The following is a 26,065-nucleotide window of genomic DNA, read 5'->3' on the forward strand; positions in this document are numbered from 1 at the left end:
CACTCACGTAGGGTCTCGAAGGGGGAGGCCTGGCCCACGGGCTTTCATCCGAAGGGCCCCTAGCAGGGATGTCCCCCGGTTTCCCATTGCCAGGAGATTGGCTGACCCCCCCCCCAGGCCAGATTACACGGCGGCCCCCCCTAAAATCAGCTTTAAAAAGTCGCAGGGGCGCATAGTGCTTTACAGACTGGCCGCAATGAAGCGCACGCAACACGGGAGATGGGGCCTCGAGGGCAGAACACTCCGCTGGCAGCGCAGACGTGGAGGTGGGAGGGAAGTTCCTAGCCACGCCGCGGGGTGGGGAGGACCGGGTAGGGAGGACCGGGTGGGGAGGAGGGGGTGGGGAGGAGGGGTGCGTAGACAATGGGTCAAGGCGCAACGGAAATTCACGCTCCAGGTAAGGGCGGGAACATCGGTTTAAAATCGAAATGTAGGCGCTCGATTGGTCTGCGCAGGATAACACCACGTGACCCTGGATCTTCGGATTCCCAGGGCGTCAAAGGGAGGGAGGTGAAAAAACGTTCAGGTGGTTCTCCTCCAGCCGTCCAGCCACCCCAGTCTGACTCCCGGCCGCTCGCGGCGTCCGAGGGACGCTGGCGAGCGCCGCTACGACTCTACCCCAGGCGGAGACCTCTTGGATCATCGTCCCTCCGACTCCCGCAGCTTCCGTGCGACACCGTGAGTGCATCTGCGAGTTGAGAAGTAGAGTGTGGGGGGTACACCCAGGGATTGAATAGGGATAGGCTACACGCTGCTCGTGGAATATTTACTACAGGGCCGCACAGGGTTTTCTTTAGACGCGTCATTAATAAACTTCAGTTCAGAAGATCGGTGCGGTGCGATTTCTGTGTGCGCGTGTGGGCGAACTTCGGCGTGGTATCTGTGATTTTTGAGTGGAGCGACTGCGTTTGGGGGGCGGGGTGCGTGAGAGAGCGAGCGCGGGGCTGCAGGGTGTCGGCGCGGGGTTGGTGTGTGAGGTGCGCATCTGTAGTGGATTCGAATTAGGTGCACACACAACTTCTTGGGAGGCAACACTTATTTATTAATGAACACAAGCTCTTACATTACGCATAGGGTGGTGACCACCGACTTACTCTAGCTAACACACACTTCTCAGATACCCTAGGGAGGTACAGCCTCCTGTCTTGGCGGGACTTACAACACGTCTACCGCTATCCTAGAGTCCTCCGGCTGGGACCTACACACGGATCTCTTCTTGGCGTCTTCACGATGCATCTTCATTCTTGATACGGGCAGCCTCGAAGCTCGTGAGGAGGCTGCTTATATGGGCCTCGGCGTGCCCGGGCTCCGCCCCGGCCACGCCTCCCTTCGAGAACCCTCTCGAAGCCCCCCCCCCCCCCCCCCCCCTGCTGTCCACATGCCCCCCAAGGTGCCCCCTAGGCCCCCGGCCCCCACTGGGGTCCAGTCACGTGTCCAGCCGGGGTCACAGAGAGGGCCACGACCTCACACCACCCTCGTGGCCTCCCGAGTCCAGAACCGGCCCTGACATCATTCCCGCCTCCAGCCGGGATGAGGTCATGTGTGTGTGTGTAGACCGGCGTAGTAGTGACGCTCCCCCGCATAGTGACGTCACACGTGTGCGTGTGTACGCAGTAGTGACGCTACCATCACTACACATCTATTAACGTCTATACGACCGCAACTGGTTACACGGGGTATCGCGCGGTGTGTGTGTGTGTGTAGAAGACGCGCGTCTGCAGCGCAGCGTGAGCGATTAAGGTGGGGTTCGGGGTGCGCTAAATCCACTCCACCGCTGTGCGCGTAGATCGCCATCTCTACGACCCGCTACGGTTTACGTGAGGGTTTCGGCGTGGTGTGTGAGACGCGCGTCTGCAGCGCCGTGCGAGTGATTTGAGCGCGGTGCGCGTGAGGCGCTCCGTGTACTGCAGCACACGGAGCGGCCGTGCTCGCGTGCGTGTTGTTGCACAGCGCGCCTAACGCAGCGCGTTCGCACAGTAGCATTCACGTTAACGGTGAGGCGTTGCCCCATAGCCTGGTCCCAGCCGTTCCTTTCCTGCGTGCATTAGCACCTGTGCACAGCGGATTAAGGCTTATCCACGGTGGGGGGGGGGGGTGTGCATATTTGTAGTGTTCGATTTCACTCGGACAACTTTTGTCTTTCTTCGAACACCGCTTTATTTACAACTCTCCACATGCCCTCAATATTTCACAGTATCCATGTCGCCACGGCTCGCTCGCCGTGCTTCACTCGACTCGCTCGCCACCTTTGTCTCTCCACTCCCCACGATTACTGCGCTTACTCCGCCGCTAACTTCTTCGTCTCCGCTCTCCGCTATCACCGTCACTATGCTCTCTCCACTGCTAACTGCTTCGTCTCTGTTCAGCTCCGCTATCGCTACGCTCTCGCCACTGCTGGCTGCTTCTCTTCTTCAGCTCCGCTATCGCTACGCTGTTTCCAAGCTCCGTCTCCAACTCTGTCTCTCCAACTCTGTCCCTCCAACTCTGTCGCCAAGTTCTCTACCCTTCAATTCCCCGCTGCTGACTCCAAGCTCTCCAACTTCAACAACCTCGCTCCAATTCCCGACTTCCCAATTTATCCCCGCTCTCATTACTCCCCAATTAATTAGTCCGTGCCCCAACGACGCTCTGCGTCGTTCGCACCTGTTTCTTACCCAGACCTTTAGGCGCCACTCTAGCCTTAACAACAGCTCCAGCCAATCACAGCCATCCTTGGCTCTCCCAGCTTAATTGCCCTAACATAACCTGCACTCTATTTGCCTTCGCTACAGGCTGACCCAACATAACCCGTACTGTCTGTGTTATCATGTAATCACGCTGTTTGCACTACACACCTTCCTACTCCACTACATATTCATACTGCCGCCAGTTATTTTCAGTTAGCATTGCGGGCACGCGGATTAGGCCTTAATCCCAGGAGGTGCGCGCGTGTTACTGACACAGCAGCAGCCGATTTCTTTGTTTAGCGCTCGGCGTGCGCGGGAGAACACCGGCGGCGGTGAGCCGGCCGTGTAGAGATGTCCCTCGGAGCTGGTGCGGGGGGGGGGGTGATCACTCGATCGGCGGGGGCCCAGCGAGAGGTGGCCAACGAGGAGGAGGAGGGGGGAGTTGAGGGGGTGGATGTCGCGCCCTGCATGCTCACGGGGAGTGGGGAGGTGGGCGTCTGCCCCCACAAACGATGCTGTGCCAACTCCCTTCACCGTGGGCGTCAATCGACGACGAGCCACGCGACCCCCCCTGGCTCGCCGGGAGATGACGACATGGCAACGAGGCGTGGACTCCGCCTGTTGCCTCTCCACGGGGAGGCGAATCCCCATCACCTCCCCGATGTTGCACCGCACACTCGGCTTTAGGGTGCGAAAGAAGTTTCGACGTGACATGGGGGACTCACAGACGACCCGTAGACTCATAGACTCACCCATGGGTGTCTGTTGTGTGTGGGTGTCTGTTGTGTGTGGGTGTCTGTTGTGTAGATTCACTGGAGGAGCGGCGCTTGACGTCACCTTGCGGGTGCCCCTTTCTCTGACGCGGGGCCACACGCCATGCGTTGCCGTGACGTCGATAACACACGGCGTGAAATAATGGAAAACAACAGCAAAGGTGGCAAACAAAATAAACGTTCTGATATTATTTTAATGTGACCATCACTAAAGGATTCGTGTACGACGGTGTTTTACCTTACTTGTTGGCTGTGTCGGGTGGTGGCGGGTTTAACGACATTTAGATATTTACGCGATCTAACCCACACACCTCTGTTATGGATGAACTGCATCGTTTTGCAAGTCGTCAGAGTGGACGAAACGTTTGCAGCTTGACGTTAAATGCAAGACAATTCACACAGGGTGACTGTAGCAGTGTGACACACAGGGTGACTAGCAGTGTGACACAGGGTGACTGTAGCTGTGTGTCACGTGACTGTAGCTGTGTGTCACACAGGGTGACTGTAGCTGTGTGTCACACAGGGTGACTGTAGCTGTGTGTCACACAGGGTAACTGTAGCTGTGTGTCACAGCTACAGTCACCCTGTCAGACTGGACGAAACGCAAACGTTTCGTCCAGTCTGACGACTTGCAAAACGAAGCAGTTCATCCATAACAGAGGTGTGTGGTTTAGATCGCGGAAATATTAAAATGTGTCGTTAAACCCACTACCACCCGACACAGCCAACTAATAAGGTGAAACACCGTCGTACCCGAATCCCTTAGTGATGGTCACATTAAAATAATATCAGAACGTTTATTTTGTTTGCCACCTTTGCTGTTGTTTTCCCTTATTTCACGCCGTTTGTGTTATCGACGTCACGGCAACGCGTGGCGCGTGGCCCCGCATCAGAGAAAGGGGCACCCGCAAGGTGACGTCAAGCGCCGCTCCTCCAGTGAATCGGCTTCCTGATCTACACAACGGGCACGCCTTTCGTACGTCCCTTAAAAGGCGTCCGTCGCAAGTCAATGAAACCTTTGGAGCAAGAATGAATCAAAATGAAGTGAGACGCGCAGGAGAGCTCCATTCAGCGCATCCAGGGAGCCCACGGTGGGCCCTCCAGCCCAGGTCTCACTTCGGGTGGGTCCGCAGGATTATTTTGGCAAGAAACATTTTATTCTCTAGGTGCGGACCATTTTATTTCCATGTGCATATTTACGCGTGCGTGAATTGTACCTTCAATATTTTTTTGTAAATGCTTTGTATATGTTTACGCGTATATATGGTAAGCGGTGCAAAGATCCACCGGACCAATGTGAATTTGGATCGGGTAGATATGTAGCGTTCGATTTCACTCGGACAACTTTTGTCTTTCTTCGAACACCGCTTTATTTACAACTCTCCTCAATATTCCACGGTGTCCATGTCGCCACGTACACGATGTGTGCGCGCAAACACAGTACCATGTATACACGGAACACACATGCAGGATGTTTGCAATGATTATGAATGTAATGTCTTACACAGCACAAGTTCCACGGTACTGTTGAGTCCTTGTCGTACTTCCCAAAGCCACATTTACTACACCGTCATCTGTAGCTATGATCGATCCACTGCTGGGTGAAGGCCTAAGGTTAGAAAGCAAACATTTATTCCGTGGTGTATCCCCCAACCCTCTGCCCCCATCCCAACTCACCAGGCAAATTCAATGAATTGTCACAATTCAGGGTCGCGAATTGATTAAATAATCCATTCTTCTTTTATATATAAAATTGCGGTGAATGTATCGGCCACTAGTGGCTGCTGCGAGGGTTACACGATCCCATGACATGCAACATACGTATACGATTTCACCAAAACAAATATTATTCTTACATGTGCACGCACACACGATGATGCATCGTGAGGTTAATAATTCAACATGAATCAGTGCATCATCTCTAAGATGATGCACTGATTCATGTCTATGAAAGCAAATCTCAGCAATCTCTCCAATGGACTTGGCGGTCCCGCTGTGGTTAGAAATGGAATGTTTACGTCAGCAGTGGCAGGTAGTGTGCTCCTCAACACACTGTGGTGCTCACTTCCGGCTTTACTCTGAAACATTTTTTCCAACACCAACTTCTCTCTCTCTCTCTGCCCCCATCATGTTAATCCGCTGTTCTTTTACGTCGATCAACTGCGGGATGAATGCCTCCCCATGCCGAGCGGTCCGTGTGCGTTATTTGAACACATTTCATCGCGCCGGTCAGTGCGGGTTGGTGAGAATGGAGGTGCGTATGAAGTGGGAGCGTAGAAGAACGCTACAACAATGAACTTTCCTGTACTGCCTTCTCCTACCACACCGCATTGCCCCTGCCCTCTTGTACACGGTGGTTACTCATCCATGCACTAGCTGGGCTCAAACCTGCTTAGCTTCTGAGTGTTTTGATGACCTGGTGCATTCCGAGAAAATTGGTCACACGCCCTCGAGGCGTTCTGTCACCAAGAACACGATTTTTTTATGTTGAGCCCCACAAGTCATCACAGTCAGCCAATTTTTGCAGTCCTCTCTTTCTCTCCTTCTTTCCTCCCACTGCTCGACTTTGAAATAAACAAAAAACTAAACTCTGAACTATTTTTCATTTCACCTGGAAAGGTCCCACTGAGCTACACACAGGCAGATATTTTTGTCAGAAGCGAGCAACCTGGCCACACATTATAGCTCAGCGAAGTGTGCTTATGTTGTGTGTGGTGGACATTTATAGCAGCCAAATATTCCAAATGCATGTTTCAAAAATGCGGAGGGAAATCCGGACCACGGGGAGAAACTGCAAACACCAAATATAAACATAAAATACCCCTCGTCACTTTTCTTAAGTTCTTATTACCTTGCTTATTGCAGGAAGTGTGTTGACGCTTCTCTTTTGCACTGTTTGTTGCTGGCTCATTGACATTTTGAGCACAAGGCAGGATTGTGACCACAGGCTTACCCCTGCCTTGAATGTCACACGTGCACGTACAACAAATCATGACTCTGGCTCAGATCAAGAACCGCGTTCCACTCCCATCAACCACAGCTCCCATCAGAGTGCTGTTTGTGCCTGGCCGCCTCGTGTGTTGGGCCTCTACTCAGCAACTGTTTGCACGCAAAATTTACAGGCAGAAACCATCGCTTTTATGATTTTATTATTTTTAATGTTCAATTTATTATTTTTATTTGAAAATGTTATTTTATTATTTTAATTTTCTATCTTCCTGACTTTACCGCAAAGAACCAAGAATATTGTAATACATTTACACTGTCAACTTTAGCTGTACATTGTGAATACGAAGTGTATATGGTATATTTATATGTTTTATATAACTTAACACAATCAGCCATATATCGGCGGGGTCGTGGTTCAAGTGCGGGGTCAGAGGTTGGCAGGAAGCGCGCGGCGGGGTCAGAGGTCAGCAGGAAGCGCGCGGCGGGGTCAGAGGTCAGCAGGAAGCACGTGGTGCTGGCGGCAACGCGGCCCAGTTCAGTTCCATGTATTTGGTATAACCCTGTGAGCCATTCAGCTCTTGAATCGGGTACGGCCCTTCCCTCTGCTGCTGCCCTCTGCTACTGCTGCTGCTGCTGCCCTCTGCTGCTGCCCTCTGTTGGTGCTGCCCTCTGCTGCTGCTACTGCTGCTGCCCTCTGCTGCTACTGCTGCTGCCCTCTGCTGCTGCTGCCCTCTGTGCTGCTGCCCTCTGTTGCTACTGCTGCCCTCTGCTACTGCTGCCCTCTGCTGCTGCTGCCCTCTGTGCTGCTGCTGCCCTCTGCTACTGCTGCCCTCTGCTGCTGCCCTCTGTACTGCTGCCCTCTGTTGCTACTGCTGCCCTCTGCTACTGCTGCCCTCTGCTACTGCTGCTGCCCTCTGTGCTGCTGCTGCCTCCGGTGCCCGCGGGCTGCATTGAGCTTCGCGTGCGAGCCGAAGGGCGACGCGAAGCGGCGCTTCTACGGAGAGGAACAGCAGCAGGAGGAGCACAGCGCCCTCGACTGGCAGGTGCGGTGGTGGCGGCCTGGGGTCGTGTTAGTGCTGGCTATGGTGGTGGTTGTGGTGGTGGTAGTTGTGGTTGTGGTGGCTATGGTGGTGGTTGTGGTGGTGGCTGTGGTGGTGGTAGTGGTGGCTATGGTGGTGGTTGTCGTAGTGGTGGTTGTAGTGGTTGTGGTGGTGGTGGCTATGGTGGTGGTTGTGGTGGCTATGGTGGTGGTTGTGGTGGTGGTTGTGGCTCTGGTTGTGGTGGTGGTGGTTGTGGTGGCTATGGTGGTGGTTGTGGTGGTTGTGGTGGCTGTGGTGGTGGCTGTGGTGGTGGTTGTGGTGGCTGTGGTGGTTGTGGTGGTGGCTGTGGTGGCTGTGGTGGTGGTGGTTGTGGTGGCTGTGGTGGTGGCTATGGTGGTGGTGGTGGTGGCTGTGGTGGTGGCTGTGGTGGTGGTGGTTGTGGTGGTGGCTGTGGTGGCTGTGGTGGTGGCTGTGGTGGTGGTGGTTGTGGTGGTGGCTGTGGTGGTGGTGGTTGTAGTGGCTGTGGTGGTGGTGGCTCTGGTTGTGGTGGTGGTGGTGGCTGTGGTGGTGGTGGTTGCGGCTCTGGTTGTGGTGGTGGCTGTGTAATTGGTTGACAATATTTTGTATTTCAATAGATTTTATAATTAGTATTGGCCAGTATTAAGACTAAAATAACACCAAAGAAATATGTTGATGTTTGCGTAAAACAAATTATTATTGGCCACGACTATTTAGATCATCTGTTGAAATTGAGAGAAATAAAAAACAATTTCACCGTTCTGACAGCTGCAGGATCAGTGCTGCTGGGAGCGTATTGTTTAGCAATACATTTAACGCATGCTTATATCCAGGTTATCGTATGGTTACTCTTTGGTTCTTTCGGTAAAGTCACGTATGTAAAAATAAAATAAAACAAAAATAAAAACTAAATTAAATCACGACGTTTCGGGCGCAACACAAGCGTCAAATATTGCATTCACTTGCAGAGAGTTGTACCTGTACATATCCGCCCTGAGGCCAATACAGTCTTTTGATTTTGGAGAGCTTTTGTTTTTCTGTGAGGTTTACCTGAAATGGAATTGTGTAAAGTGTTGTGCATTTTTAACGCGAAGCTCTCTGTGTGTGTGTTTTTACGTAAATGTAATCACAGGCCGAGCGATATCAGACTTTTCGTCCTGAGACGGCGGTCTAGAGATTTGATCCAGACGTCTTGTCTCCTTGCACGCCTCGAAAGATGATGAAGCTACGCCTCCCGGTCCTGTTCCTCTCGCTGCTGCTGCTCAGCGTCTCATTGCTGCTGAGCATCTGGTACATGTACAGCTGGACGGGCTTCCTCGTTCGCGACCTCGATGCACTCGGCAACTCGTCCGTCTTCAGGCCAAAGCCGGGGTCTGCTTCCGATAAGATCAACCACGTGACACTGTGCGGGCAACGGGGAGCGCTGCAGAACACGTCGATGATGCGCGTGCGCGACACCAAGATATTCTTGGTGTCGGCGTACCACGACCAGCGCGAGGCCGGTCAGAGCACACACATCATCGGCATCGCCAACCGGTATGAGCCGGACGTGCTCTCCTGCCACTTCTGCTGCCGAGGGCACTCGGAGATCCTGACGGTCACCGCCAGCGCCTACGTCCACTTGGATCACTTTGACTTCCCGTACGGCACGGCCGACTTCCTGTGCACGGAGCCGCTGGACTGCGAGCCGGGACACGTGTCCGTCCAGTGCATGCGCACAATACCGGACGAGGAGGAGGCCGAGTGGGTCTTCATGCCCGTGCGAAATCGGCTCTACATGCCCCCCACCTTCACACAGGAATTCAGCGTCTGCATCTCCACGCTCTTCGGGAACTACAGCAACGTCCTGCAGTTCGTGCAGGCGATCGAAATGTACCGCATCTTGGGTGCGGGCCGCGTGACGGTATACAACACAAGCTGCAGCTCTGAGCTGAACAAAGTGCTCCTCTACTACATCAAGACCGGCCTCGTCGAGGTCGTTCAGTGGCCCATCACGGACTAAGTGTGGGTGTCCAGAGGGTGGCACTACCCCGAGCACCCAGGTGAGCTGCACTACTATGGCCAGATAGCGGCGCTGAACGACTGCGTGTATCGGCACATGTACAGCACGCGCTACCTGGTCCTCACGGACATCGACGAAGTGATCATCCCTTTGAAGCACACAAACTGGAAGGACCTCATGCGGTACTTGAACGACAAGTACGGCGCCGACATTTACACATTCGAAAACCACGTGTTTCCCTACACGGTATCGGAAGAGTTTGGGTCGAAGTTCCAGGCGTGGAACGCCATCCCGGGCGTCAACATCATGCGCCACATTAGACGGGAGCCAAACCTGCCGGAGGTCTTCAACCCGACCAAGATGATCCTGAACCCACGCGCGGTGCTGCAGACGTCGGTGCACAGTACGCTCAACGCGCTGGGCATCTCGCAGATGGTGCCCGGAGACATCGCGATCACGCACCACTACCGATCGCCCGAGCAGCCCGACCTGGCGCTCGACTCGCTGGTCGTGGACCTCACGCTGTGGAGATACAATGCCACTCTGATCAGAAATGTCAACAAGGTCCTCAACAGGGTCTTCTGGAATGAGTAGGCGCAACGGGCGGCGGTGGCGGCGGCGGCGTTGATTGTCGTCTTGCGTTTTTTGCGGTCTTGCAATTTAAGTTAAACAACGGTGTTTGTGAGTTTTCCGTTTGCGAATGTGGTCAATGTATGGGACATATTTATTTGCTAATCTTATGATTGCGCTTACAGTTAAAATTTGTTATCTTCATTTTTTTCTGCATTTTAATCCACCAGGGCACAATAGGGTTTGTATTGGTATGTCTTATGGAAGCTAGGGAAGTTAACATTGGTTTATTTTAAACCAATCCTAATTATTTCTATTGCTTTTGGGAGTACCACTCGAAATGTTTTCAGGTTAAAACATTTAAAATGTGGCACAAATTTATTTAAATAAATGTTCAGTGTGCATGTTCTACCAGTCTCTAATGAGCTTATTGTTTTCATGACTCGTGTCCACGGAGGATAGTCAAATCCCAGAGGATGGTGGCAGGATTTTAAAAAGTAAATCCTGTGGTGATAAAAAAAATGTACATACGATATTAAACTTTTAATTTGAGTGATAATTTGAATGACAGGTGTGTTTTGGGCCAAATGAGCTAGTAAAGACTCACATTAAACATTATAATAGATTCAGTAGGAATATATTTATACATCCAAATGTATGTAGTTGTGTATTTGAATATGTAACAACACCAGCTGTTGATACATACAACTCATTTTAAATTATAAAGCCATGTTAATGTATTCCTAAACAATACATGGAGTTTACATTGCTGAATTGTTGCATTAGATAGGTCACGATGGATTATTCAGCAGAAATCATCATTATCACGTATTATCAATCTTGCAAACCAGTTTTAAACATATACAGCAAAATGCTATTACTATTCTTTATCTACATATATAATATCACAGATCTGTCCTGTCATTCTGTGACTGTGATTAACGCCCCCGGATTGGTTTAAGTGCGTCACGTGACCCCGAGCAAGCAGCCAACCAGAGGTGCGCCCCCCCAAACATGTACGCCCCCGGATTGGTTTAAGTGTGTCACGTGACCGCGAGCAACCATCCAAGCAGAGATGAGCCCCTCCCAAACATGTACGCCCCCCGATGCTGCCCTGAGGCAGAGCCGTGCTCGGGCCGCTACTGCCCTGAGGGAGATGGGTGAGGAGACAGGTGACAGGAGAAGGGTGAGTGAGAGTGAGGAGAAGGGTGAGAGTGAGTGAGGAGAAAGGTGATTGAGAATGGTGAGAGTGAGGAGAAGGGTGAGTGAGAGTGAGGAGAAGGGTGAGTGAGAGTGAGAAGGGTGACAGTGAGAATGGTGAGAGTGAGGAGAAGGGTGAGTGACAGGAGAAGAGTGACAGGAGAAGGGTGAGTGAGCGTGAGGAGAAGGGTGAGTGACAGGAGGATGGTGAGGAGAAGAGTGAGTGAGAGTGGAGAATATATGTAATTTGTACGTGTTTATCTTAGGGATGATCCTTTGGTAGAATACTTCAATACAAAACTTCCATAAGTCGTTAACAAGTTTATATGCTTAACCCAGATATCATGGCACTTATGTATTTGTAATGAGAGTGCGCCACCTACAGGACGACCGGGGGGTTATTGCAGACACGTGCTATGTTGTCTCACATCCAATCAGTAAGGGGGATCCCATCTGGGTGAAAGGTAAATGGGTAGAGCTAGCGGGAAGCCTCGAGAGCCCTCTAAAATGTTCCGAGAGGGGCGTGGCTAGAGGCGGAGCTTAGCACCGCCGAGAGGGATATAAGCAGAAGCAGCAGAGGACTCTGGGTCGTCGGTGTGAAGAGCCTGGGTCCGAACGTCGTCACCACCTGCGCTACCACCCATCGGCCACGTGGCGGGCTCCACCAGCTGAGCCTCCCCTCTCTCCGACACGCCGTCAGCCAGCGGCGAGGCGGAGAAAGAGTGAGTGCCACGGCGGCGGGAGGCAAAGCGTGCGCCGCCGTCCCGGGAGCAAGAGAGAAGCCAGCTGCGCAGGGAGACACGTGCTGTACTGCAACTTGAGAATAAATACAACTGAAGTTTAACCCATGTCGGAGACGCTGATTACATATTGATAAGTGGATGTTAATAAAACATGCAACTAGTCGTAGTCAAAACCTTCTGTATTGTCATGTAACAATGTATCCGTTCACAAAAGTTAACATTTAAAATCGTGACGTTTAACAATATTCACATGCAGCGGTTGGCAATTTTACGTTTCAACTTTCCAGGCACTCGGGTTTGTTAATTCAGAGAGTGAAACAGCAAGGGACATTCTCGTATCTTTGTCCTCTGTTTGCCTTCGGGTGCAGTGAGTTTATGGTGTTTTGCCATGGGTCCTCCCTTGCTCTCTCAGAAATTCCCTGAGTCACTTCTTGCCCATGGAAGAGTTATTCCTTTATGGCCTTTCATTAACGTTTCACCTTTTGCTACATGAGTTAGGTTTATTCCTGAGAAGCGAAATATTCGACGGCTTTAAGGCCTTCCTCAGCTCTGGTTATTCTCATCATGCCCATCTGATCAATGTCTCTTGTATTATGTTTACCCGTTTCTCATTATAGTGCTGTTTTGGCTTCGTCATCTGGTTTTCCCAAGCTTCAGCATGCAGGGAACGCATATTTGTCTCCAAGGAGCCATGATATAAAAATAGACAATATTACACTAACATTTTTTTGGAAGAGGCATATATACAACAGGTGTGGGAGCATGGCGCTGAGGTTTAGGAAACTGTAAGTCCCAGGCTTCTATGGTCTGGCCTTCCCATAAACAAAACACGAGGAATGGTAAGGGTGGTTGCTTACGCCTCCACCGACTATTAACACCAGTGGAGGGATGGAGGCAAGGCCGGTGAGTCAGATGCCTTCTATGACCTGTCACAAGTACTAGCTAAAGTCGCCCCTTGGGATGGAGTCATCCTGTCGGGTGACTTTAATGCCTGAGTGGGTCATGACACTGGCATCTGGGCCAAAGTGATTGGAAGGCATCGGCCAGAACAGCTCAATAACAACGGTAGGAGGCTGCTAGACTTCTATGCGGCACTCTGGGCTTACCAACACGCTGTTCCGGCATCGGCGCATCCACACAGCATCATGGATGCACACTGGGTCCAAGCAGGGACATCTGCTGGACTATATAGTAACAGAACACCGAATGCAAGCCCATGTCCTTGACACCAGGACCTACCGTTGAGGTGATCTGCCCGTTGACCATATGCTTGACATCTGTAAGATTTTCCACTCCGGTGGTGGGTGTCCATCTAGGACACCATTCAAAGCCACATTGGCCTGGTCTCAGCTAGCTGATGAACGTTGCAAGTTAGAATGTCATCATCTCTTGCAGGAGAATACAAGTTAGGAAGCATTAAAGTCAGAACACAGATCAGAACATTTAATTAAATGACTGCGTGTTGTCTTGGTGTGGTCTGGGACTGTTTTGTTGGTGTTTTACTGCCTTGCCCTAGCTTGCGTTCGGTATTGATACATCGGCAGGCATGTATGTACTCATTTAATTTGTACTTAGATACTATATTTATAGTCGTACATTTTTAGTGACTTGCATTACTTTTTTCTATTTTGTACTCCTAACAAAATTGTATTGCTTGTTGTAACTTGATCCGCCCCTGCTGGACATTTGTGAAAAAGACCAGAAACATTCACATTACAGGCATCGCAGAGTCCAATTCCAGTTGCCTCCAGACACTCAGACCGCCACACGCAAGCCCGCACTTTGTTGAAGGAACTGGTTCCCAGAGAGTTGGCTGCAACAATCCAACACAACCAATTTAACGGGGTTCAGGAGTTACATGAGGTGCATCCGAAGTCAACGCTACATATTGACAGAAATAATTGAATCACGCTCTATTGGGGGGCAGAGTGGTGCACCAGAATGTGTCTGGGATCGATTCCAGACTCGTGTGCTTTTTTGGGTGGGGTTGGCATGTACTCCCCTTGTTCTGCATGAGGGTGAGTGAGCGTGTGAGTGAGTGGAGTTGGAATGTACTCCCCTTGTTCTGCATGAGGGTGAGTGAGTGAGTGGAGTAGGAATGTACTCCCCTTGTTCTGCATGAGGGTGAGTAAGCATGTGAGTGGAGTTAGAATGTACTCCCCTTGTTCTGCATCAGGGTGAGTGAGCATGTGAGTGGAGTTGGAATGTACTCCCCTTGTTCTGCATGAGGGTGAGTGAGCGTGTGAGTGAGTGGAGTTGGAATGTACTCCCCTTGTTCTGCATGAGGGTGAGTGAGCATGTGAGTGAGTGGAGTAGGAATGTACTCCCCTTGTTCTGCATGAGGGTGAGTGAGCGTGTGAGTGAGTGGAGTTGGAATGTACTCCCCTTGTTCTGCATGAGGGTGAGTGAGCGTGTGAGTGAGTGGAGTTGGAATGTACTCCCCTTGTTCTGCATGAGGGTGAGTGAGCGTGTGAGTGAGTGGAGTTGGAATGTACTCCCCTTGTTCTGCATGAGGGTGAGTGAGCGTGTGAGTGAGTGGAGTTGGAATGTACTCTCCTTGTTCTGCATGAGGGTGAGTGAGCGTGTGAGTGGAGTTGGAATGTACTCCCCTTGTTCTGCATGAGGGTGAGTGAGCGTGTGAGTGAGTGGAGTTGGAATGTACTCCCCTTGTTCTGCATGAGGGTGAGTGAGCGTGTGAGTGAGTGGAGTTGGAATGTACTCCCCTTGTTCTGCATGAGGGTGAGTGAGCGTGTGAGTGAGTGGAGTTGGAATGTACTCTCCTTGTTCTGCATGAGGGTGAGTGAGCATGTGAGTGGAGTTGGAATGTACTCCCCTTGTTCTGCATGAGGGTGAGTGAGCATGTGAGTGAGTGGATTTGGAATGTACCGTGGCGAGGCCCTAATCCGCTGTGTACCAATGCTAATGATAACGAAAAAGGGATGGCTGCGGCAGGACTCTGGGTGCACGCCTCGCCGCTAAGGCTGTTTTTACTATGCACACGCTGTGTAGGTGCGCGCGAGTGCCAGCAAGTGGGCCCCACACCGAAACCCTGCAGCCCCGCACACACCCTCTCATGCACACCGTCTCCCCACAAAAATCACAGACTCCACGCCGAGGCTCTACCCACACACACAGAAATGAACTAAAGTTTATTAACGGCACAAAAACCCGCTACCTGGAGGGGGAATATTTTGTGAGGAGAGCCTAGCCTAACTCTGCCTATGACCCCAGTTACACAAACGTCCTACCATGTACCTCGTAGCTGTTCTCACGGCATCGCACGGACGCTATGAGAGTCAGAGGGAGACGGACAAGCGAAACCCTTGCCTATCGCTGCCTCATAGCAGCACTCGCTGGCATCACATGGACGCTGCGAGCGGCTCGAGGAGGCAGGACGGCAGGCAGTGGGTCTGGATTGCCCGGAGGTTGAAGACAACTGCCCCAATCGTCCCGGGGCTCCCACCTTCATTCTCTAAACTTAAAAGGCCCAGGGTGGAATTGTACCGCGCGGCCAATCGCGCGCTTAACCTGCGCCGTCTAAATGGAGGGCCACGGGGTCTGCTGCCGCTCACCCATTGTCCTCCCGTGCTCATTAATTCTAACCCACTGGTCTGCTCTTCTGGCCAATTACTCCACACTCCGCCTATCCCAAGGTCGTGAGTAACTCATCGCGGTTGGTCCAGTGAACCTTTCCCTTCTGCGCCCATAAAATCTTCAGCCAATTTAGGGGCACCGCAGTGTAACCTGTCCTGTGGGGGGTCGGCCAATCTCCTGGCACCGGGAAAACTCTGTGCGGTAAGGCGTTTTCAGATTCATATATTCTTGTAACACCAGAGAACACACACGGGAGAGAAACCCTTCAGGTGCACTCTGTGCGGGAAGGCGTTTACAGTTTCACCAAAGCTTAAAGTACACCAAAGGACACACACGGGAGAGAAACCCTTCAAGTGCAGTGTGTGCGTGAAGGCATTTGCACAGTCATCCGATCTTGTAAAACACCAGAGAACACACACAGGAGAGAAACCCTTCAAGTGTGCTCTGTGCGGGAAGCCGTTTGCAGATTCATCAAATCTTCGAAGACACCAGAGAACACAAAAGAATCACAAGGAGCAAAGTCGGAGTCTGAAATCAGCTTGTGAAAGTCAAAGTGCCGCAATGAGCCCATCCCTCATGAAACACGAACCGGAAGAAAATCCCAGCTTGGACACTTTTAAAGGTATAAAGGTGAAATATGAAGAGGTGATGGTGAAATGTGAAGATGAAGATTCATTTCCAGAATGGGACCTTCACATTGATGAAGGCAACGTGAAGCAGGAGGAGAATTCTGACTGAGGCAGAGCGAGGCAACTCCCAGCAGTTTGTGGAAGTGGAGGTGTGGGTGGACTTGCTTCTAGACAATACAAAGTCAAGTGGAGACCCGGTAGATGTGTAAGCTTGAGACGATGTCGCTACAATAGATGCACCTTTGTCACAGGCCTTTAATGACAGGAACGTGAAGTTGAACACTTTGTGGGCCCGTGGGTTGGGTAGATCTCTAACCAGGAACAAGAGCCAATAAGCTCCCAAGCATTCACTATGTTATCATAATAATTGATTTTACATGGTGCTTGGTTAATTCCCTCAGCAACTCGGAGTTTTGTGTCGTACCTCGTCTGAAACACTCGAAGAGCATCCCCAAGTAGCAGGGTTTCTCTCCTGTGTGTGTTCTCTGGTGTTTTACAAGATCGGATGACTGTGCACAAGGTGGTGGCCCTGCACCAGCCTGCATGTGGACAAGAGCCTGTCAGTAGGGGGCGATGATTGATGCGTCATCTCAGTTGTGTAGTTTGTAGGCAATCTTCATTCGAAGCTTTCGTGACTGCAGGAATCCACACTCTTGAGTTATTTCGGTAAAGTCACCACGTGGGTAGAAACATAACAGATCACGGCGTTTAGATCACAACACAAGCAATCGTCATCAGGTGGGACAACCACAGCAAGAGAAACTGCTGAAGTAGTAGGCGCCTACTCCAGCAGTTTCTTCTTATTGCTGCTGTGCTTGTCCCACCTGATGACGATTGCTTGTGTTGCCATCGAAACGCCGTGATCTGTTATTTGTAGTGTGATGTTTTAAATTTGCTACATTTTGACCCAGACGCCAGCATGCAACGGCCTACTCGTTTTGAATGACGCAACAATAGTACGTTGTACATACACTGTTAAGCAGACGGTGCGTATTTGTAAAATAACTTCTTGTTAATACGATGTAACGTGATGCAGTCGATTTCGCTGCAGTAATTCAATGTTGCTGATATGCCCGTCAATGATTTATAATGAATACTTGTCTGATTGTGCATGTAACATTATCTGAGGGTCACACATTGAACAAGTGATGTTAGGACAAAGTGTGTGTGTGTGTTTGGAAGTAACCTGTACAGAGAACTCAGGTGAGACCAGTTGTTCTTGTGATACAGGTCAAAGGGTACTTTTGTGTTTCACGAAGCGTCTGCCTCTGGAGCAACTCATCGTCTTTGAAATAGGGAGCACGCTCGGATCATTCATCAGTTACAAGGCATACCACTTGAAAGTTACACGTATAGGAGGAGGTACATTCTCTAAAACACGAATTGTAGTTTTGTCTTACGTGTTAACGTAGATTTTGTCTAACTAGGACTAGAAATGCTCCTTGCTAATTGACGTCTGGATGTTCGTTACCTATCGGTTGAAGCAAACCCCACTGCTGTTGTTGAGAGGCTGTGCACCAATAATGGTCCAACACATTGACGGCCTTCAGACCAGGAAAGTCACAACATTTGCACACGAAGGACACATTCACACAAGTACCCCATGCTCCGTTTTGAAGTTTTAAAATGAAACATCTTTGAATTGTGTTGTGTTATGAATTAGATGATTTTATTTTTTCATTAAAAGCTTGTATCAATTTACATCTGGAAGACTTCATTGAAAAGGACATTTCGTGTGAATTTTCTCTCGTCATTAAGTAGATGGCCTTTGCCGGGGGTTCGGACACAGTGTACACACACAGTGTACACACAGTGTACACATGCACACAGTGTACACACACACAGTGTATACACACATAGCGTACACACACACAGTGTATACACAGTGTACACACACACAGTGTACACACACATTGTACACGCACACAGTGTATACACTGTACACATACACAGGGTATACACTGTACACACACAGTGTACACACATACAGTGTATACACACAGTGAACACACACGGTACACACACAGTGTATATACACACAGTGACACATAGTGTGCACACGCAGTGTACACACACTGTATGTGTACACACAGTGACACAGTGACACAACAACAACCGCAATTCGCCACTAAGTGGCGGTGACGTCACCACGACGCTTGTGCCAGGCACAGTGACACACACAGTGACACAGAGCGACACACAGTGACACACAGTGTATACACATAGTGTACACACACACAGTGTACACGCACACAGTGTATACACAGTGTATGTCCACACAGTGTATATATGTACACACACACAGTGTATACACAATAATGTCCACGTTGTTGCTGAGCTCACACACCAAAGGGAGGGAGCAATGGAAAATTAATCTAAATCAGCTTAAACTCCAACTCTGTGACGTCACCACTCTGCATACGTCATCGGCGTGAAACGCCAGGGTGAGGTGTACCTCGCTAGTGACGTCATGTCACCAAGGTATTCCACCGTGCTCTTGAACGTGACGTCACCTCCGCCAGTGTCACTGCCGATATCTTTCCAGTGGCAATCCTTATTTGGGCAAAGCTACGCCCAGTGACTGGCGGCTCATTAACATAATGTGACCGTTAAAGCCGTCTCGATTTTATTGCGACGGGTTCAGCGCCCACGCCCCCATCCCTCCACATATGGGCCGGCCTCATTAACATAATTTATTCAGGTACAGAGCCGCTCTTGGGAGGGAAGTGACGTCATACTACTTCCTGCTGTCGCTAGGCAACAGGAAGCTGCCCTGTGCGCGCTTGCACTGAAATCCGAGGTGAGAAATTCTCATCGTTGTGGTGGTGGTCGTTGTGGTGGTGGTGGTTGCTGTTGTTGTTTACCAAGGTAGAGCCTCGCTCTCTCTCGTAGGGATGTCAGTTGAGTAGCAGCGAGCATGGGAATCGATGTCCAGGTTGGAACTTTACAACGCGGGGCCTAGCCACGCGGGGCCTTGCCTCCTGCCCTCGCCTGATTGCGTTTACTTTATCTCGCTTAAGTTTAATTTGTCTTCACCCGGCTCGCCACTTTGTAACTTTGTTTTATTGTAAATATTCATGCAGTTTTTATTTTCTTTTTCACCAGGCCAAGCCCGCTTGAGCTGCTATACCGCTCTTGTTATCAGAAGCGACCTACCCACAACAACACAAGGTGAGGCTTTGTCAACGTGTGTGAATGTTTTGACTTAAAACTTTGGTGACTGCAGGAATTAATATTCTTGGTTATTTCGGTAAAGTCACGTAGATAGAAAATAAAATAAAAATAACATAACAAACGTAAAAAATAGTAAATAAAGCAAAAAAACCCACGTTTTGATCGCAGCACAAGTAGTCTTTATTTAATGTAATTGTATTATCTGTTATTGTTATTTTCTATCTACGTAACTTTACAGAAAGAACCAAGAATACGTGTGTCAATGTCTATCGGTCAAAGACGCTAAACGGAGTGACGCGCAAACTCCAAATATACAGCAGGCGTCAGGGTCGGGATCGAACCCACGACTTCCTGTATACCAGGTGAGGTAGATAACATCTCACCACGGAGAGAGACACGCAAACTCCAGTTAGCCTCGGCTATGTTCGTTGATCCTCAATTACTTGGTGCAGTGAGGAAGCATTCATGCCAAGTAGATGAAGGTGGCCAGGCGTGATTCTAGACACACCACCGCCTGTTTACCCAGTGACAGTGTACAGTTTGTGTTTGCAGTAACGTCTATTAAATCTGTTGAACACGGAGGTTATATCATAACAATAGTTTACTTTTGTTTTCCTCTGGAACTCTTTTTAAGAATGGAAACAGGAAGTTAACACAGCACACACATGCAGCTGAAGTCGGAACTGTTCATCCCAGCATTTAAGGACATCTGAGCCTGGATTCACACCTCTAAGTTGCGATTGAACATTAATTTATGCATTTCTGCCTAACACAAATAGTATTGTTTTCAAAATTCTTTGCTATGTCAGCTGAATTTAGCTCTCATAAATATTCCATTTGTAGCCAGACAGCCGAAATTGTGTACTCGGAGTTTTGGGTGAACATTCATTTTGAAGATACGAGGACTTCCAGGCATGTTTATAACCATTTGCCCTCTCATTGTGTGCCATCACAGCCCTGTGATGAATTTGGGAAACGTTTTTACTACATCATAAATATATTAATATAGACGTGTAAGTCACATGTGACTATATATGCATTCCTCTGTGCCTCGATACTGTCGTGTAGATGGTGTGGATATTATTTTTTTGTGTCTGCAGCTGGCGCTGGTCTGATGGAGGAAAGGCAGTCAGCACAGCAGCTCGGTACTACAAGTCAACAATGCGACTAGCGTGCATACAGCACGGATCGGACTGGAAATTTGACACAGCATCAGAGAACTCACACAGGAGAGAAACCCTTCAAGTGCACTGTGTGTGGGAAGACATTTGCTTGGCCATCAGTTCTTCAGACCCACCATAGAACACACAAGGGAGTGAAACCCTTCAGGTGCACGGTGTGCGGAAAGGCGGCGGTGGTGGTAGCAGTCCTGACGTGGCACTGTTCCTCATCAAGGTGCTTCTCCTCCAAGAGGCGCTTCTCCTCCTTGACGCTCTTCATGTTGGTGAGACACTTCTTCTCCTCATCCTCCTCCAGACGGTTCTCTTCAAGACACTTCATTTCGCAAAGACGCTTCGCATCCGTGAAGCACTTCCCTTTAACGAGGCGCCTCTTGAGGAGATAGTCTCGGAAGCACTTCTCCTCTTTGCGGCACTTCACCCTGGCAAGCCACTGCACCTCAAATAGGCGCTCCTCTACCATGAGGCGTTTCTCCGTTGCAAGGTCCTTCTCCTCCTGGAGATGCTTCACCCTGCGGAAGTCTTTCAACTCCCCAATTATCTTCTGTTCAAGCAAAGATAACCACAGGAATATTCAGACATGCACATGCAAATACATACTCACACATCTGTGTACAGATGCAGACATCCACGTTCACTCATTCAAACTTGGTTAGCACACACATGAATATACACAATCACCTGATGTTAACATAAGGCCTTATCCATCAATACTTTGATCACATTGTACGTGTAGCCATAACGTCTAAATATCCCAAACCCCTACAGAATCAAAATCCATGTTACATCCTCAAATATCCTCACAAACCCCATACATGCACTTAAGGCTGTGATCGACTGTGAAGATTTGATATATGTTGGCAACAATCATCACTGGCAATAGTTTCCACATGTTCCACTTTAACGATCTGGAAGCCCATAATGATGACAAATTTCACTGCAGTGCCCATAATGGGCAACTGGAATGGCAACTTCCAATCAACTAACATAAATAATTAATGTGACTGATTTATATCATTCTGTCTTCATTGTTAATAAATGACCACTTCAAGTGCTTGCATGAGTGGGATGGTCGAGAGATTGGGTGATGGTGTTGGGAGATGGTGTTGTTTTATGAAGAAGTGAAGTAGTGGAATGTTCTAGAGAGATGGTGTCTTGTGATGGTATAGAGACATGATGAGGCTCTATGATGGAGTATTTAAATGATGGTGGTGTGGTGTGATGAGAAAGGTGATGTGGAGAGATGGTTTAGTGATATTTTGGTGTGATGGTGTGATGACACTGTGCTAGTTTTGGAGAGAATGTTGTGTTTGACCCCACAGATCCCATACACACCTTTGGGGAGCGATGCTTGTAACCTTGGCCTGGGAAAGGGTCCACATTATCCATAATGTCCCCCCATGAGGTCGACTGGCAAGACGACTCCCGGCCTACGAAGAACAGAAAATTCATTCAAAGGACGAGTAATGAATTAGAGAACGAAGGACATGGAGTTTCACAGAACTAATTTTAAGATCCCTGTAATTACCTCTTAGCACACAACAGGACCTGCTATTGAGAAATATTCATCACGTAGCAGTAAAACTTTACAAGTCATTTTTTTGTGGGCATGCTGAGACTATTAAATGCATAAGCTTGAGACATCTGTTTAAACAAGGATGGCTGAAACTCAGATCTAAACCCATCGTCTCTGCCACACTCGATCATTACGTCTTCCCATCACCACCAAGCCATGTCTACTAAAATTAATTGATCAAGGACCCTCCTCTGCATATATGCCACGTGATGCAGGTATCAGGGAACTTACCCTCATAGTCATCCAAGATCTCAGCCCACTTGATTTGTCCGTCCATGTTGTTACAAAGGAGTAGATTCTGTTTGAAGTTGGATGGTCTGGGGAGGTTGGAACAACGCTCGGATTTAGCAACAATTTGAATCACTGATCCTCTCAATTATTACATATTTGACCACTCACTGTACCAATCCAATCACTTCCCTGCCAGTTGCCTTCAAGCCCACTCACTCGCTTGTTTGCCCACTCATGCGTGTGTCCATCACTCATTCATCCACCAGCACCAACATGTTTATTCCAACTGCCCATTGCATTAAACATAATCGCCAGACTTAATTATATTTAATCTCTAATCCAGACATGCATCTAAATGTACACCCTATTTGTATTAATCAAATATATGATCAAGCTCCCCCCCCCACCCCCCCCCCCCCCCCGTGATTTCATAAAGCAGTGCCTCATCAAAGTCACAGAAATAATGTGCCCGGAAAAAGTGCAGGATTTCAACAGCGTGAGCTTATGCAGAAATACAGTGGTGCAGAGAATCGAGGACTTGTCAGCTAACTTGAAACTTCAGCTGAGAGACAAAGCTTGTGCTTTTGATTTTTACTCGATAGCATGCGATGAGAGCACAGATGCCACAGACACCGCGCAGCTGTTAATTTTTTTGCGGGGAGTAGATGATAATTTTTGCTGTACGGAGGAACTGCTTGATATGATGAGCCTAAAAGGCACAACGACGGGTAGAGATATTTTTTAAGCTGTGTCAGAGGCAGTTGAAAAGATGGGGCTTAAATGGGACAAGCTCTGTGGAGTAACAACGGATGGAGCTCCGGCCATGACGGGCGAGCGCAAAGGAATGGCATCGATGGTGTGCGCCAAGGTAAAAGAGAGCGGAGGTGAGGCTCTTAGGATGCACTGTATAATCCACCAAGAAGCACTGTCTGCCAAGACTGTCCAGCTGGGCGATGTGATGAACACTGTTGTAAAAACTGTCAACATAATTCGAGGTAGAGGACTGTACCACAGAGAATTTCAAGCTTTCCTATCTGATGTGGATGCTGAATACGGGGATGTACTCTACCACTCTGATGTGCGCTGGCTCAGCCGCGGCTCTGTGCTGCAGCGGTTTTATTCGCTGAGATCAGAAATCGACCAGTTTTTGAAAGAGAAGGGCCGACCTCTTCATGAACTGAGTGACCCTCTGTGGCTGGCAGACCTGGCATTTTTAGTTGATCTTACTCATCATCTGAATACACTGAACAAGAACCTACAAGGCAAAGAACAGCTGGTGCCACACCTGTATGTGCACATGAAAGCCTTCTGTGCAAAGCTCCGCCTATTTGAGACACTACGGAGCTTTAATGCTGCACACTTCCCTGCGCTGTCTGAAATCAAGTATGCTTTTCCAAAGGCCGACCTTTCTGCTAAACAGGAGAAATATGTGTCTGTGATTGTATCTCTCGTGACAGAATTCAACCAGCGTTTCCAAGATTTTTCTGTCATTGAAAAACAAATCAAGCTGTTCTTGACCCCCTTCCTGGTGGATGCAGAAGTGGAAGAGAGTCTGCAGTTAGAACTGATTGAAATGCAATGTGATGATTCTCTGAAGAGTCAACATCAGCTTCTCTCCCTCCCTGACTTCTATCAGTTTGGATAATGCCAAGTTTCCTCTGATGAGACGCCACGCAAAAAGAATGATGAGCCTGTTCGGCTCAACATACATATGTGAACAAACATTTTCTCTGTTAAATCAGAACAAAAGCAGACTGAGAACCAGAATGACTGACAGCCATCTCTGTGAAGTCCTTCGTGTCTCAACCACCAAACTTTCTCCTGACATGTCAGCCATCCTTCAATCCAAAGGACAGCATCACTGCTCCCACTGAGTGCAATTTTCTTCACATTATAGGTGAGTTAGAAATACACACAGTATTCATGTGTCAATGTCACCTCAAGTGTGTGGCCTGGCCTTTTGTTTCTTTTTCTGTATTTGGCCCTCACTAAAAAAACTTTGGACACCCCTGGTGTAGTGTATAGTAGTGTAGTGTATAGTGGAGTGTATAGTGTAGTGTATAGTGTAGTGGATAGTTTAGTATACTAGTTATCACGTGACTAGTGTAGCTAGCCAGGTGGTGACCACACTCGTGCGTGCATCTCCACTCGTCCGTGTCTGCAAGTAAGCGCTCGTGTGTGTATGTGCACCCGCGTGTTTGTTCGTGTCTGTATGTACGCACACTGTTGCACATGGTTCGCTCGTGTGGGTGTAGTGGAACGCACTGCTCATGAAAACGTTGCCTCGTTACGCGGTAAATGCTGCGGCACAACAGGAGGGAACTGCAGGGATGAGGATCTCCAGTCTTGGTGCTGTGAATTAAAACAGCGCCAGGGTGGAGAATCCTGTCCCTACAGCTCGTAGCTGTGACGGAGTGAGAGTGATCAGCGGACAGCCACCATGGTTGCCAGGTAAGGGGAGACTTCACCCGGAACTCTCCTCCACACGTGTTCCCCTTGAACATTGTCGCAATAAACGTACGATCAGGAATCTTTAAAATATCCGACCTTTGTTGTTCCGCAAGAATATTAACGCTCAAACTCGTATCGAACTCTTCATGAATTCACTTGGTCAAACAGTTCAGGTACTCGGCAAAGCATTTCACCACCCGGTATGCAACAGTTAAACAATCTACTCCAAATCAACACCGAAATGTCAAATTATCATCCACCATTGACTTCCACATCGATGGAAGCCATTTACCACGACGTCCAAGCCATTAAACACCGGAACAACGAACGTGCCATTCAAGTACATCTTGAAACCCATTATCTGAAGTAATTTGTATTAAACAATAACTAAATAATAGAAACACGTTTACAATATTGAGCGAAGTTATAATCACGGACTTTTTCCAACTTTAGCTCAACAGGACCACAAAAGCTCAGATATGCGGTGCATAATAAATGAATCAATCTGATTGAAATCATCAACTGGCCAAACACTTTTCGATTTGAACATCACCTTATAAAATAATATTTCAAATATAAGCGCACAACTTTATCTATCTGTGATGAGCGCTGCACTTTCCGTTGATTTCATGCAGGGGGCGCTGCAAACCTACGCACCCCCTGCATGGACGATGGAGGCGCAGGGACAGACGTTCAATTACGTTGGAATCGATCTGCAGACGGCGGTCTTCTCGCACGGCCAGCAGCTCCGTGTCGCCTTATCTCGATCCCGCAATCCCAACCAGGTGAAAGTCCGCATCGAACCGAACCCCCGGCAAGCCCGTCTACTTAACGTTGAGAGAAAATTCACACGAAATGTCCTTCTCAACGAAGTCTTCCCGATGTAAATTGATACAAGCTTTTAATGAAGAAATAAAATTATCTTATTCAAAACACAACACAATTCAAAGATGCTTAATTTTAAAACTTCAAAACGGAGCACCGGGTGCTTGCGTGAATGCGTCCTTCGTGTGCAAATGTTGTGACTTTCCTGGCCTGAAGGACGTCAATGTGTTGGACCATTATTGGCGCCAAGCATCTCAACAACAGCAGTGGGGTTTGCTTCAACCGATGGTTACGAACATCCAGACGTGAATCAGCAAGGAGCATTTTTAGTCCCAGTTAGACAAAATCTACGTCAACACGTAAGACAAAACTAAAATTTGTGTTGCAGAGAATGTACCTCCTCCTATACGTGTAACTTTTAAGTGGTATGCCTTGTAACTGATGAA

At 49.0% G+C, this 26,065-nt stretch overlaps 1 protein-coding gene and 1 long non-coding RNA gene across 2 annotated transcripts; both read left to right on the forward strand.

Annotated features, from left to right (window-relative positions):
• The first annotated feature begins 6,857 nt into the window (after window positions 1-6,857).
• On the forward strand, window positions 6,858-10,427 carry LOC142913919 (uncharacterized). Its single transcript, XM_076061024.1, has 2 exons — window positions 6,858-7,431; window positions 8,579-10,427. Exon 2 carries the CDS (start codon window positions 8,663-8,665, stop codon window positions 9,446-9,448), a length of 786 nt encoding a protein of 261 aa, XP_075917139.1. The 5' UTR covers window positions 6,858-7,431; window positions 8,579-8,662; the 3' UTR covers window positions 9,449-10,427.
• Window positions 10,428-19,287: 8,860 nt separating this feature from the next.
• On the forward strand, window positions 19,288-21,590 carry LOC142913958 (uncharacterized). The gene is made up of 2 exons (XR_012934992.1): window positions 19,288-19,355; window positions 20,459-21,590. It is a non-coding gene; the product is annotated as an uncharacterized LOC142913958 (long non-coding RNA).
• Window positions 21,591-26,065: the final 4,475 nt, after the last annotated feature.

Source organism: Petromyzon marinus, unplaced genomic scaffold, assembly GCF_048934315.1.
Source record: "Petromyzon marinus isolate PM22_M1 ecotype Great Lakes invasive population unplaced genomic scaffold, UKy_Petmar_22M1.pri1.0 PM_G_Scaffold_27, whole genome shotgun sequence".
NCBI lineage: Eukaryota > Metazoa > Chordata > Hyperoartia > Petromyzontiformes > Petromyzontidae > Petromyzon > Petromyzon marinus.

Bases quoted from the DNA above. Each gene is read 5' to 3' on its own strand.
- LOC142913919 (XM_076061024.1), top strand. From the start codon at position 8,663: ATGATGAAGCTACGCCTCCCGGTCCTGTTCCTCTCGCTGCTGCTGCTC.